This window comes from Monodelphis domestica, chromosome 1, assembly GCF_027887165.1.
Source record: "Monodelphis domestica isolate mMonDom1 chromosome 1, mMonDom1.pri, whole genome shotgun sequence".
NCBI classification, from domain to species: Eukaryota; Metazoa; Chordata; class Mammalia; order Didelphimorphia; family Didelphidae; genus Monodelphis; species Monodelphis domestica.
In genome coordinates this window covers 7371363-7385704 of record NC_077227.1, presented here as the reverse complement: position 1 = coordinate 7385704, position 14342 = coordinate 7371363, and the positions used below count along the sequence as shown (strand labels likewise).

At 61.2% G+C, this 14342-nt stretch overlaps 1 protein-coding gene across 3 annotated transcripts in view; it reads left to right on the top strand.

The window, feature by feature from the left end:
- Positions 1-14342, top strand: part of LOC100020753 (dedicator of cytokinesis protein 1) — a 71287-nt gene that overhangs the window by 49860 nt on the left and 7085 nt on the right. For all 3 annotated transcript variants that reach the window (XM_056795141.1, XM_056795135.1, XM_056795143.1), the window contains 6 exons: positions 2280-2366; positions 3803-3979; positions 4714-4797; positions 5409-5546; positions 7623-7768; positions 12087-12285. In XM_056795141.1, coding sequence (XP_056651119.1) covers positions 2280-2366; positions 3803-3979; positions 4714-4797; positions 5409-5546; positions 7623-7768; positions 12087-12285 — 831 coding nt within the window. The remainder of the gene's footprint in view (positions 1-2279; positions 2367-3802; positions 3980-4713; positions 4798-5408; positions 5547-7622; positions 7769-12086; positions 12286-14342) is intronic.

Below are 14342 nucleotides of genomic sequence, written 5' to 3'. Positions count from 1 at the left end.
GGAGGGGGGCTGGAATCCCTGTTGGAACAGTGCCCGCCTCTAACTTTGTGAAGACCCTCCTAGGATGTGGAGACGGAAGGCGCTGAGCACCCTCTCCTCCCACGGCCTCGTTTGTCAGAGAGACGCGGAGGCCAGAGAAGGCCGCCCCCTTGTAGGCCTGGGGTCTCCCCCGGCTTCTCTGGCTCCAAATCCAGTGCTCTTCCCACAGCCCCCTAGAGCCATCCCCGAAGGCTCCCAGTGGCCACAGCAAGACATCCGGGGTAGCCTGCCCTTGAGGAAAGAGTCCCGAGGAGCAGCGAATGTCCGCGAGCCTCGGCAGAGGAGGCCGCTGGAGCCGGATGGAGAGTGGCCCAGAGGATGACGGAGCCGTCCGTCTCCCGGGCCCTTAGATGAGGCCCTTCAGGGACGCTCCAGAGGGCTTTAGTCTCACGTTCTGCAAGACCTGGGCGGGAGGCCGGCCTTTCTCAGCCTCCGTGTCTTCATGTGTAAAATGGGGGTGAAACAGCCTCCACCTTTCAGAGTTTAGGGATCAAATGAGTGCTCGGCCGCAGAAGGCCTTCATCACCCTCCTCTTCGGGCCCGTCCCTCTTGCGGGTCTCTCGGGCTCATCGGCTGGCCGCAGAGCTGGGCTGGAAAGCAGAGGCCCGGCCTGGCCCGGCCCATTTGTCCTCTCCTTATGTCGGCCCAGTTTTGATTGGGGAAGAAGACCAAGCTGAGTCCATCTCAGAGGCCTGTTGTTCACTTATGTGAAGAGTTCAGGTTGTCTTTGGGGAGGCCTTGAAAGCAGCCTGGACGGAAGCGGGTCGGGCGGCTGCAGCTGGGGCACCGCGGCTCCGGGGCTCCCTTTTCTGGGAGCCGACAGGAGAAAACTGTCCCAGAAGGTCCCTGACCTCAGGCCTGAGGCCGTCCTTCTCACGGTGGTCCTCCCCCAACTCAGGGGCCCAGACAGAACGGCCCGAGGCCAGGGACGGCTTGTCTCTGCCCCTTAGGGCTGGCCTAGCCTGGGGCCACAGAGCCTCCGAGGCTGCCTTAGACTGGCCGCTGTATGACCCTGGGCGAGTCGGGACAGCAATGCCAAAGGCCAGGGGCGAGGCTTGGGCTTCGCCCTCTGGGCTCAGAACTCCGGAGCCTCGCCAGGCCTTTTGCTTCCACAGGTCGAGAGTTGTCGGGTGGTAAATGGTTCTCTGGGCTCTCCTCGTTCGCCATTAGCGTCCCTCCACGCAGTCCTGTCCAGTTACTCGAATTCTCTGTGCTTCTGTTTTCCGTGGTGAAATGATGCTCCAGCACAGAAATGACGGGGTTCGGGGGGGGGACCCCGTTCTGTTCTGGACTTGCGGGCTTGAAGATGCTTCAGGCACATCCGGCTGGGATGGCGGATTAACCTCGGCAGGGCCCCTTGGATGCGGGGATGTCGCTCCCAGCACTCCCGGGAGGGGCGTCCCCGCCCACCCGCCCTTCCCATCCGGGGTCGCCCGTGCCATTCTGAAGGGCCGAGTGCCCCCCTGCAAAGCCACAGCCAAGTTTACGGCTTAATGGGTGCCGTGTGAGAATTTTCAGGGCCATCGAGAAGAAGATGCTCTTGAATGCTGACAAAAGCGGCCGGCCTCGAGGCCGGCTTGTCCGAGCTCCGCCTCGCACCGCCCGGGTGGCCCTCCGCCCTCCGCCCAGGCTCTGGTCTGGGGGTCAGCAGGAATCTCAGATACCGCCCGCTGCCTGGTGGGAAGGAGGAAGAAGCGGGGCTCCTGCAGCGCAGCCTCAGGACAGGGGAGCCCCGGCGCCAGGGAGGGAGCAGAGGCGGCTGCAGGGGCCAAGGAGGCCTTTGGAGGGGACGGAATGTCCATCCACGCGGGAGGTGGCCCAGGGAGGGCTCGGGACAGCGCTGGGAGTCAGAGTGCCTCCCCGGGGCCCCGGGGGGCAACGCCAGCAACCACTAGAGTCAGGAGCACCGTGGCCGGCACCGAGGGGGGCTTTACGCATTGGAAGGGCTTGGCACAGCTCTGCGAGGAAAGTGCCGGCATCAGCCCCATTTCACAGAGGGAGAGCCGAAGCCCAGAGTGCGGCAGGGCCTGCCCTCGCTCACCCCAGCGGGAGGTGGCAAAGCCCGCCTTGAAGACGTTGGCTTTGTGTTACGTTGGCGACCTCTGCCTTTACTTGGCTGTGTTCTGGGCGCATCCCCGGCTGTAGACGTCCCTGAGAACAGGACGACGCCTGCTCTTGGCCTGGGCACCCGGCGCCCTCCTCGTGCTTCCCTAACTGGCTTCTTTCTGCTCCCTGCTCAGAACATGTGGATCGAGAGGACCATCTACACGACGGCCTATAAGCTCCCCGGCATCCTGCGCTGGTTCGAGGTCAAGTCCGTCTTCATGGTAAGCCGCCGCCGCTCGTCTGGCCGGCCTCCTCGTGCTCTGCCCCCGGCCGTGCCGGGCCTCGTCCCTCCTCGTGCTCTGCCCCCGGCCGTGCCAGGCCTTGTCCCAGCAGGGCGCTCCTGACCCAGAGCCCCGGCCGCTTCTTTTGTCTATGAGTGACTTCCACTCGGCCCCTGTCCCGGCCCAGGGGCCTCGCTTCCTGGCCTGGTTCTTCCCGGAGCGCAGCTCCTTGTTTCCCGTCTCTGCTCAACCACGAGCACGAGCTGCCAGTTTTCTCTCATGCCGCCGGCCTGGGGCGCCGCTGCGCCCGTCCTCAGTGACGGCAGCCAAAGGGCAGCCCGGCAGCTCCGCCCCTCTTTACGCCAGCTCTCCTGAGGCGGGTGAGGGAAAGCCGGGGTGGAAGATAACAGCCGAGTCACTGGCCTTGGACGGGCCGAGCCAGCACTTGGCGGCAGATCTGAAGGTCTTCGTGGACTTTGTAGCCATCCAAACCCAGACGGGAGGCCGATGGGGGGAGGGACGAAGCCACCCCAGGAGAGCCTCCCCTGGAGTCCCAGCTCTGGCCGGAGCCCCTGCCCACAGGGAGGCCCAGCTTCACCGCAGGCGAACAGAGCTTTGGACCCTCGTGGCTCACAGGGCAGCGGCAGGAGAGCCCTTGTGGCCTGCTTGGCCTGAAGTGGGGATTTGTGTGGCTGCCCAGGCCCAAGCTCACCCAAATCCTCCTAATGGCCTCTCCCTAAAACCATGTAATCGGGGATTATGTTAATCAGACTGCCAGGAGAGAAGCTTCCTAAGGGAGGGAGGAGGGGGAGGGGGAGGCCTGGCCTGCAGTCCAGGCTGAAATCTTCGGGGCTGTCAAGTCTGCAGAGCAGACCCGGGTGCAGTTGGGTGTCATCCCTAGAGGCCGGCCTTGGAGCCAGGAAGACCCCAGTTCAGGGCTGGCCACGGAGTCATGGCTGCACCCCCCACCCCCCATTTACAATTGTGTTGACCAGAGTTTCTCCCTGTGAGTTCCCTGAAGCAGGAAAGCCACTGCTCGGCTTATTTTAGCCCGGCCCGGCGTGAGTCAGGGCTCTCCCAGTTCCCTTCGAGGTGCGCTGCCAGGATTAGGGGTCCTCCTGTCAGAGAAACTGAGCGGGCGGCCTCCGATGGGCTCAGTGGCTCCTCGGGGTCTGTTTTCCGGGGGCGCCTCGCTGGGGTTGTGCAGCCTTCTGGCTCCGTGACCCTCGGTGACCCTCGGTGACGCTCCCTGACGCTCCGTGACCCTCCCTGACCCTCAGTGACCCTACGTGACCCTCCGTGACGCTCCCTGACGCTCCGTGACCCTCCGTGACGCTCCGTGACCCTCGGTGACTCTCCCTGACGCTCCGTGACCCTCCCCGACCCTCCGTGGCCCTCTGTGACCAGGGAGCTTCCGCCCTCCTTCTGCATTGCAGGTGGAGATCAGCCCTCTGGAGAACGCCATCGAGACCATGCACCTGACCAATGACAAGATCAACAGCCTGGTCCAGCAGCATTCCGATGACCCCAGCCTTCCCATCAACCCCCTCTCCATGCTGCTCAATGGCATCGTGGATCCCGCCGTCATGGGCGGCTTCACCAATTACGAGAAGGTACGTGGGCGGAGCCTCGTCCTGCACCCCGCCTGGGTTCCTCCCCTCCTGGGCTCCTCCCCTTTGAGGCTCCTCCCCCTCCCGTCCAGCCCTGCATTACTCCCAGCCCAGGCCAGGAAGGAAATTCTGCAGAGAGCTGTGAGCTGCTCTTAGGGCTGTCCGCGTCCCCCCACCAGGAGACTATAAGGCAGGCAGGCTCGGGGCTCCTCCGCTGGCTGCGCCCGGCCCCCCTTAGGTGTCCCCCTTCATTGACTCCCCGCAAGGACTCCCTCAGCCAAAAGAGCCTCCGGCTGGGCCAGGCCAAGACGAGCCCCGCTTAGCCTCGGAACAGCTTCCACGCAGTCTTTTCACCTGTCTGAGTTTCAGGCCCCCCTCAGATACAGGCAGGCCCCGGCTCTCCCGGGCCCAAATCCATGACAAGGCCCATGGGCCAGGCTACGGGCCACTGCTACAGGGACCAGAGCCCACGGGGCCCCCTTGGGGTGGCCCCTCCATCCCTGGTCCCTGGGGTCCCCCTTGGGGTGGCCCCTCCATCCCTGGTCCCTGGGGCCCCCCTTGGGGTGGCCCCTCCATCCCTGGTCCCTGGAGCCCCCCTTGGGGCGGCCCCTCCATCCCTGGTCCCTGGGGCCCCCCTTGGGGCGGCCCCTCCATCCCTGGCCCCCCAGCTGGGTTTGTGCTGGGGGTGAGAAGCGCTGCTTGTCTGGCCCACTGCCATTGTGCTCCCATCTCACCAGGCCTTCTTCACCGAGAGGTACATGCAGGAGCACCCAGAGGACCACGACAAGATTGAGAAGCTGAAGGACCTCATCGCGTGGCAGGTAAAGCAGGAACAAGCCTGGCAGAACACAGTGCCCTGAGGCTGCCCCCCAAGCACCTCGGTGATTCTAGGAGAGAGACTTGGAGATGGGCTCCGGGTTCGAATGCTACCTCTTCCTCATAGTGTCAATATAATCACAGGCCAGACCTTGGGTCTCTCTGGGCCTCCTCCTTCCCTTCCAGTCCTCATCCTGTCCCGCCCCTTCAGGCCACCCCCTCTGTGCCTTCAAGGCCCAGGAAGAGGGCAGGGTGGCTCTCCTCCGGGATCTGTCCTCAGCCCTGGGGCCTCCACAGGCCTGTCTGTGTCGGGGCAGACGCTGACCGAGTGATTCCGGGCTCCCTGCAGATCCTGGAGGCCAGCCTGGAAGGAGGGGGCGCGGGGCGGCCTCTCCACGGCTTCCGGTGAGAGGCTCAGTCCTGGGAAGAACCCAGCAAGCCTGGGCAAAGCGTCCGGCAATTTTGAACAAACCCGGAGGAAGAGCTGGGGGCGCCCGGGACACGTTGGCCTCATTCCCGGCGTGGTTAGCGTCGCTCTGGGGCAGCCCGTCTTGGGGCCCTTTTTGGGCACTGCGTCCGGCAGCCCCGGCAACGCCCTCCCCTCCCCCTTCTCCAGATCCCCTTCTTGGCGGAGGGCATCCGCATCCACGGAGAGAAAGTCACGGAGGCCCTGCGGCCCTTCCACGAGCGCATGGAAGCCTGCTTCCGGCAGCTGAAGGAGAAGGTGGAGAAGCAATATGGCGCCAGGACCATGGTGAGCCGCGGGGGGGGGAGGGGAGGTGGTCCTCGATGAGCCCCTCGAGGGCTGGCCGACCCCGGCTGGGCTCCCAGGGGGGCCTGAGGGGGAAAGAGCTCCAGCCACTGGGAGGGGGTTCAAATCCGGACCGCTCGGCTTGCTGGCCAAAGGTCTCCGTGCCACAGCCGGGAGAGGGCTGAGGCCGGCCCTTGGCAGACCCGCACAAGCCCAGTCCCCCCACCTCTGGGGGGCTCCCCAGCCTCCTCCTGCATTAGAGGACTGACATGCCCACATCCTCATTGCTCAAGGGCACAGGGAAGATTTGAACCCAGCTCTCGGTGTCACCGAGGGTTGCCATCTGTCCAGGACCTCTGATGCCTTTGAGCCCCGAGACCCCGGGCAAGGCTGCCTGCCAGGGCTGCGGGGCCAGTGGAGCGGGCAGATTCCGGCAAAGGGAGAGCCCAGCCTCCATTTGCACCCAAGACTTTGGGCAGAACGTTCTCGAGGGCGCCATTTGCCCTGCAGAGCTCGGTGGAAGAGCGGCAGGTCCGGGCGTCCCCTTGCCAGACTCCGGGCCAGGATGCTCCCCAGGCCCTGCGCTGATGCGGCCCTTTAGAGGAGGCCCCGCGGGCTCTCCGCCGGCAGAGCCTTCTGGAGCCCGGCTTGTCTCCCTGCTGTTGGGGGCCTCTGAGGAGGCCCAGAGCCCGGGAGGCCAGCGAAGGCGGAGCCACCCTGGTCGAGTCTTGGCTCCTCCCCCAAGCGGGCCGCCATCTTGCCTCAGAGAAGGACCTTCCTTCCTTCTGGCCTCCCGCTGCAGCCTCTTGGGGGCTCCCCGCGAGACTGTCGGGGCTTAGGGATCCGCCCATAGAAATGGGGAGAACCATGGCCAGACGCCTGACCAGGGCAGCCCCCGCCTCTCTCAGACAGCGGCCGCTTGCCTGAGCTTGCGCCAGCTCCCTGGAAACGCCTCCTCCGCAGTCATTGGTCCAGAGGAGGGCAGCCTGGACTCTTCTTGGGGGGCACCTGCCGGGGTCTCCTGCTCTCAGGCCGCCACTCCCAGGGGCTCCTGCACATGGGCAGTCCTCTGGGCGCTCCTCCTGGGGTCTTCTGCACAGGAGCGCTGCTGAGGGGGCACCTCCTGGAGTCTTCTGCTCTCTGGGGGCTCCTCCTGGGGTCTCCTGCACTCTGGGGGCTCCTCCTGGGGTCTCCTGCACTCTGGGGGCTCCTCCCGGGGTCTCCTGCACTCTGGGGGCTCCTCCTGGGGTCTCCTGCACTCTTGGGGCTCCTCTTGGGGTCTCCTGCACTCTGGGGGCTCCTCTTGGGATTTCCTGCACTCTGGGGGCTCCTCCTAGGCCTCCTGCTCTCAGTGACTCCTCCCGGGGTCTCCTGGGCTCAGGGAGCTGCTCAGGGGTCTCCTCCTGGGGTCTCAGCTACCCCACGTGACCTCAGAGCAGCGCTAGGGACTCTCCTTCCAGCCCTCGACCCAGGCCTCGGCCCCCGGCTGCTGCTCTTCTCATGGCAGGGGCTTACGAGGCTCTGAAGAACTCCATTAGGACCCATGTAGTGCAGTGAGGGCAGCCCAGCCTAGAGGCCGGAGGTCCTGGGTTCCGGTGTGGCCTCAGACATTTTCTGGCTGAGTGACCCTGGGCCAGTCACTCCCCCTTCTGCCTTGGAAGGATTCTGGGGCCCGACGGGACGGCCGAAACGTCTGCGAAGGCCCTGGGCGGCGGGCACACCAAGGCTCTGCCCCGGAAGCCCGTGGATGCTCGTATGAGACCTCCGAGTTCAGATCCCCCGTCGGCCCCCTCCCCGGCCCCGTGCTTGGGCCCCCGAGCCTCTTGAATGGCGAACGGCCGGTTTCCAAATGCTGGCCGGTTTCCTGCGGAAAAAGGCAGCTGGGTGCGGGCTTTCCGGCCCTGCCAGCCCGAACGCCCAGCCCGGTTCCGAACGCTTGGGGCTGTGGGGCTGCGATGGGCATTGCGAGAGCGCCGACGGGCCCGTCGGGAGATGGAGCTCTGCCCGGGAGGCCGAGGGGGGTCCGGGCCTGGGCCGGGGCCTCCGGCGGCCCCCTAACCGTCGCTCTTGTCCTTGCAGCCGTCGGGGATGGACGACAGACGGGGCAGCCGCCCGCGCTCCATGGTGCGCTCCTTCACGATGCCCTCGTCCTCCAGGCCCCTGTCGGTGGCTTCCGTCTCCTCCGTGTCCTCGGACAGCACCCCGTCCAGGCCCGGCTCCGACGGGTAAGGAGACTCCCCGGGACCGGGGGAGGGCACAGGCCGGGGCTGCCGACGAGGCCGAGAGGGAGGTGGAGTGGGGGCCAGGGCCGAGCGAGCCCGAATCACCAGAGGTTTCCCGGGGGTCCTCCTGGCGCCCCCAGCCCACCCCTAAACCCGAGGAGGCCACGTCCAGAGCTCCCGGAGGGGTCTCGGGGTCTCCGGGGGACTCTGGAGAGGACAGGCCCTCCCACGCCCTCCCCGAGGCCCCAGGAAAGGCCGGGTCCGTAGTGACCCTGAGTCTTCCCAGAGAAGTGGGGAGCCCCGGCGCCATCCCCTCAGGGCAGGCGTGTCCCGGCTGGGGACTCCAGGCTCTCTGTAAAAGCTCCGTCGGCCTCCCAGAGCCCGGCCCTCGCGGGGCCTGCCTCGGCGGCTGCTTGGTCCAAGGGAAGACCGGCGGCGGCGCGGCCCCGATTCTCCCGTCGCCTCCTTCCGTCCAGACGGCTCGTGGCGCCCCTCCGCCACGGCCTTTGGAAAGACTTCCGGCCGATGCGAGCCGAGGAGGCGGCGGGACCTTCTCCTCCTCGCCCTGACCGGCGTCCTCATCCCGAAACGCCCGACTTGGCCCAGCCTTCTTTCTGTCGCTGATGAAGGGGGAGACCCGAGTGTGAATTCCGGCCCCCGACGGGCCTTCTCTGGACATCTGCTCTCTGTACACTCGGGCTTGTGAAAATGCTGCTGCTCAGGCCGGGCCGGGCCGAGGCTCATCCCAAGGGGCCGCGGCTAAACGCTTCGTGCCGAGTCGTGTCGGGTGACCCCGCGAAGGGCCGTAAAGCCGGCCTCGTCCACCCGCCCAGACGCGGAGACCCTCTCGGGCCAGGCTGGGATGTGTCGGCCCGCTGCGGCGCTGGAGGGTTCTGGAGGAAGATGGACAGACGCCCAGCACCCCCGGGCCGGCTCCCTCCTGGTGTGCTGAGCCCCGCCAGCGCGGCCGCAGCTTCCTTGTAACCAGCGTGTGGCCCCTCGGTCGGGGGAAGGTTTCCATGTAGCCCTGTCCAAGCGCCGCGTCCTTGCCGCTTCTGGCCAGTTTGCTGAGGGAGTTTCCTTCCAGCCGCCCCCGGATGGCCCAAGGCGAACATGGCGAGGCTTGTGTTGGGCCAGAGAACCAGAAGCACGAGGCTGGGGTCCGTAAAGGAAACGTCTTTGCCATGCGGAGACCTTTTCAGAGCAAGGGCCCGGCCTCCAGCCCCTCTCCCCAGGCCGCTTCATGGACCAGCTGCCCTCTGGGGCCCCTCGGAGTCGTCTGCCCGTGAGGGCCAGAAAGGCCATCCCATCGGTAAAGTGGAGACCACGAGCCGCCCTCTCGAGTCACCCTTCCCAGGCCGGGGCGTCTCTGGAGGCTCTGCTTGGCCCCACAGTCAGCTCTCAGCCGGAGTCATTGTGAGAGCCGGGAGCTCTCGTGGAGCTGAGCATCCCAAAAAGAAGCTTCCTCGGCCGTGCACGGAGGCACTGATGGTCCAACCGCTGTCGCAGGGTGGCATCCCGACGTCTTCTGCCTGTGTGGCCTCAGACCGTCACTGGGCCTCCGTTTCCTCTCCTGTGAAAGGAGGGCCTTGAGAGCCTCTGGGGACGCTCCAGCTGTAGGCTGAGCCCCAAAGACAAAGGGAGAACCAGTCCCTGCCCTCCAGGAGCTCCCATTGTCCTGGAATCTAGATCTTCCTGGAGCGGCCCCAAGACAGCTGCCCTCTGGCCATTTGCTCCTCCTCCATAGGGGATGTGGGCGAGGGAGAGAGGTGCCGTCCTGGCCGGGTCTTTGAAGGGGAAGTCCGTGGTAGCCCCTTGCAGAATGGACACTCAACAAGGCTCAGGTCCGCAGGAGGGATTCTGTCCACTGTAGAAGGATAAAGAAAAAACAACTTCGAGGTTCAAGAGTTCCCAGATGTAGAACTGGAAGGCACCTCCAAGGCCGTCTAGACCTCCCCTCCCCCCATTTCTCAGAGAAGTTGGGTGACTTGCCCAAAGACATGGAGGAATTAGCCCACCTGGGATTCGAACCCAGGTCATTTGATACAGGTTTACAATTGGAAGAGATGTTGGAAGTCTTACAGTCTAAGCCTTTCCACTGAGGCCCAGAAGAAATCAAATGACTCATCCAAGGCAAAGGCAGAGAGATGATCTCACCATCCACACTCTCAATCCAAACCCAACCCCCTGGGTTAGCCCCTTCCTTAGACCTCTCTGCTCCCCAGTTTCTTCTCCCCAAAGTCTGACCCCCAACCTTCTTCCCAATTCCATGGCCTGCAGCTGCATGACTGCAATGGGACGACCCTGGATTTGGAGTCACACGTAGGACCACAAGTGAGTCACTGAACACCTGGATCTCGGGATCCTCCTCTGTAAAATGGAGAACTTGGGCTCGATGACGGTGAAGTTGCTTTCCTGCCCTTCCTAAAATCATCCTGTTCTCATCGAAGTCCCTTGTGGCACAGAGCCAGCTGTAGGATGGGAAAAGGAAGATAGCCCCTGCCTTCAGTAAGCTTACACTCTAAGGGAGGAAGGCAGCACACATGAGGGAGCTGAAGAACATCTAGTAAGGAGGTGAAGATGTAGAAGTCCAGAAATTCAAAATGAGCACAGCCAGGAAGGGAATGGAGATTGGCCAGTGGGGCTCTCCACAAAATGGAGGCCTCAGGAGACACTCGCCAGTGGCAGAATGGCCCAGTAGACGCACTGTTTAGGGTGAGGCTGCAACAGGGACATGGTGTGAAGATTGAGAAAGTAAGAAGCACAACCAGAAGGGGAGGGCTTTAAAATCCCTGAATCCCCAAATATTCATTAGGCTTATTATGTACCAGGCATAAAGAGAACCTCTGGGTTGTGGGGAAAAAATGAAATCCCTGGGCACAGCCTCAGTGGAAATAGCAGAACCAGCTTCTTTTTCAAACGTGCTATGTCCACAGCTACCATTTGGAAAGGAAGATGAGACTCTGAGACCAATTAATTTTTGGAGGAATATAACTTCTCTATCCACGTTCATCTGAGAGGACCCTGAGAAAGTTATCTGCACTCTGGGCAGCTCTCTAAGACCAAGCTATGGAGAAAGGGCTAATCTGCATTGATGGAAAGAGTTTTCACATCTGGGAGTTCCCTGTCCCAGTGAGATCATCAGTTCGTTTCTCTATGTAATTGGGAAATGAGGCCTTTATAAACTTAGTCTAAAATTTCCCCCCATTTCCTACTTTCCTTCTAATCTTGGCTCTGTTGATTTTACTTGTGCATCCTGTGTTGTCTCATGTTTGGTCATAAACTCTTCCTTTATCCATAAATCTGACAGCTAAAATATTCTGTGCTCCCCTAGTTTGCTTACATTAAAACCCTTTAGATCTAAGTCGTGTGCCCATTTTGACCTTATCTCTGTATATGGTGTGAGATGTTGCTCTTTACCCAGTTTCTGCCAAACTGCTTTCCAGGTTTCCCCTCCGTTATTACCACATTGTGAGTTCTTGTCCCCAGACTTTGGCTCTTTGGGTTTGTCAAACACCAGGTTACTATTTGCTGCTGGGCTTCTGTAGCTCATCCATTCCACTGCTGGTGGCTTGGACTCTTGACAGTAAGAGCTGGCGAGTCAAGGTTTGCAGGGTCGCTTCCATACGTTTATCTCATTTGCGCCTCCTAGCAAACCTGGGAAACAGGCAACATCGGTTTGGGATCCATACTTTAAGGCAAGAGAGAGCCTTGGAGGTTAGTCTCTAAGCCCTCATTTTACAGATAAGAGACCCAAGTCCCAGAGAGGGCGAGTTATTTGTCCACAATCAGTAAATCACCATGTACTGACTAAGTGCCTACTGTGTGCCAAGCATTTTCTAGGGGCTACAAATACAAGTCAGAGAAGGACATCTTTCCTAGCCTAATGGGAGCTTTCACCTGTTGGGAAAGACAACAATTAAATATCAAAATATACAGTGTACAAATGCCAGGTTAATAAATGCAAATCTGTACGGAATGGTTAAATAGGAGACAGTTTCAGAGGGTAGGCACTAGCGATTGGGGGACCAGAAGAGATGGGATTTGAGACCAGATCTGTGGGCCCCATCCTCCTCCATGTTGCTATAACCCTACTACAAGACTTGCTGCTTTCAGCTTGTCGTCCCCAGGATGCCAAATAATACTTTTCATCAAATTCGGCACATCCTATAAATCATTTCTGTCTTGGCCAAAGTCTACTGTTCCCATTAAGTGTCTCAACTGAATTTGGAGTGATTTTTGCATTTGGAAAAAGCAGTCTGTCGTCATTTTCTGTGTAGGAAATCTTTTAATTGATCTGCGTCAACCACATTCCCTTTAGATTTGTTTTGGAGCCCCTCCTGCCAAAGAAGATGCATTCGAGGTCCCAGGACAAATTGGATAAGGATGACCTTGATAAGGAGAAGAAGGACAAGAAGAAGGAGAAGAGGAACAGCAAGCACCAAGAGATATTTGATAAAGAATTTAAACCCGCTGATCTTTCTCTGCAGCCCTCCGAGGCAGTGATCCTCTCCGAAACGGTAAGTTGAGAGGGAAAATGGCCCACAGACCTGTTGTTTCCTTGGGTTTTGCTGCCAGAATTTGGGTGAAAGAATTCCAAGGTCGTCTCTGCTTCAAACCCAATTGGGGTGGGAAAAAACACTCAGGGGCAGCTAGGTGGCTCGGTGGATGGAGAGCCAGGCCTGGAGCGGAGAGACTCTCGGTTCAAATCTGGCTTAAGACCGTTCCTAGCTAACTGACCCTGGGCTAGTCACTTGACCTCAGTTGCCTAGCCCTTACCGCTCTTCTGTCATAGAACCAATACTTAGTATTGATTCTAAAGCCGAAGGAAAGAGTTTAAAGAAAAGAAAAAGAGACACTTGGGTCAATAAGAGTCACGGCCCATTCCAAACTAGCACCATGGCCTTTTGGGACTGGGTCCAGACTGGCAGCCCAGCAGGATGGCGTGGCTAGATCTAGACTTGGGCCAAGTGCTCACAAAGATGGCGGCCTATACGCTGGGAAAGAGGGCTGGATAGTTGTTTAAGTGGAGAGACGCCAATCTAAGGAACTGGGTATCAATTCCCAGAGGTGCTGCGGGTGGGGGCGCACAGATCTTGGCCTTGTTCTCTGGGCCACCGTTCTTGTGGAGCTGGACAAAGGCGTCGATGGTCTGTTCACTCATCCCTCAAATGGGCCTGATGGCTCCAGGAAGTGCCATGAGCTTGTAGCCGCTTGTCCCTAAGATCAGACCAACTCTGCCATTTTCTCCCCATGTCACCGTGGGCAAGTCACATAACTGCTCTGAGCCTCAGTTTTCCCATCTGCAAGATGAAGCGCTTGGACCGGATGCCCGAAGGCAATGAGCACTTCCGTAGACCCAGCAGAACAGGCACGGAGGGTTGTACGTGGACGTACTTTTCCCTCGAAGTAGACAATGCCTCCAGCCTGGGAGCTTTCAGGGCCGCCCTGCGTGTCTGGGCTTCCTCCTGGTCTGTTGGCTGCCTTTAAAGATCGATGCCTCAGTGGTCCTCTTTCCATATGTCCTTCTGGCTTTTCCCGGGCCCTCAGCCAGCTCAGCCCAGCCCAGGCCTGGCCAGATCCCCGCAGGGTGGTTTTGTGAGTGGCTGAGACAAGGATCCAAGCCGGCTCCCGGGGGGACTCGGCACAGACGAAGCCTCCCAGCTGGATGAGTAGGCAGAAGAGGCTGGCCCCCGATCTCGCATCTCCCCCAGAAGCACACGGCAGCCGGTACTTGTCCTGCTTCTCGGGGAAGGGAAAGTTTCTAGAGAGAAGCTGGAGCCCTCCCTGGGCTGGACCAGGCTTCAGAGGCGCCCTCTGGGAAATCCCTAGAGAAGGAGAGAAAACGGAATTCTGCAGTGCAGGATCTGAGTTCGAGTCACGGTGAGAGGGACTATGGGAACCACAGCGTCTGGGACGAGGCCATGGATCTTGGAGAGCTGCCCGAGTCTCAGAGATTACGGGACGTGCCCCAGGCCCCAGGACAAGTACATGCCAGCAGGGACATTTGATCCCGGGTCCGTCCCTGACTCAGGGCCCAACAGGCCCACCACAGCGCAGCACTGTGGCAGCCTAGAGGGCATAGAATCCTGGCAGTGCCCGGCGGGCAGTTGGAGATGTGCGGCTGGGGCTCAGGAGAGAAACAAAGGCTGGAAAAACACATGGAACCCCCTTCCAGCGGGGCGATGGATGAGCCGAGGAAGGCCCCAAAGGAGGGAGTGCAGGGACGACAAGGCGCCTGGGACACGGTTTGAGGAGCACCTCGTGGGCACTCAGCGCGCGAGCCTCCACGGAGGCTGGCAAAGCCTGTACAAAATGGCGAGCGCCCGTCCTTCCTCCCTCCCTGCGAGAGAAGAGCCGGCCCGGGCCCGAGGCAGGCCCGCCGAGCTCCCCGGGACAGGAGGAGAGGAAGGCCGAAGGCTGCGGAGCGTGTGCAGATTCGGCCTCCAGAAAAAGGGCCCCATCCGGCAGCTGAGGAAGCGGAGCCGGCCGAGCCCGCGCTGGAGCTCGTGCCCTCGTTCGGCGTGCCAGCTGTGCCCGTTGCCTGTGGCTGTGCCCGTCCGGCGGGCGGAGGGGC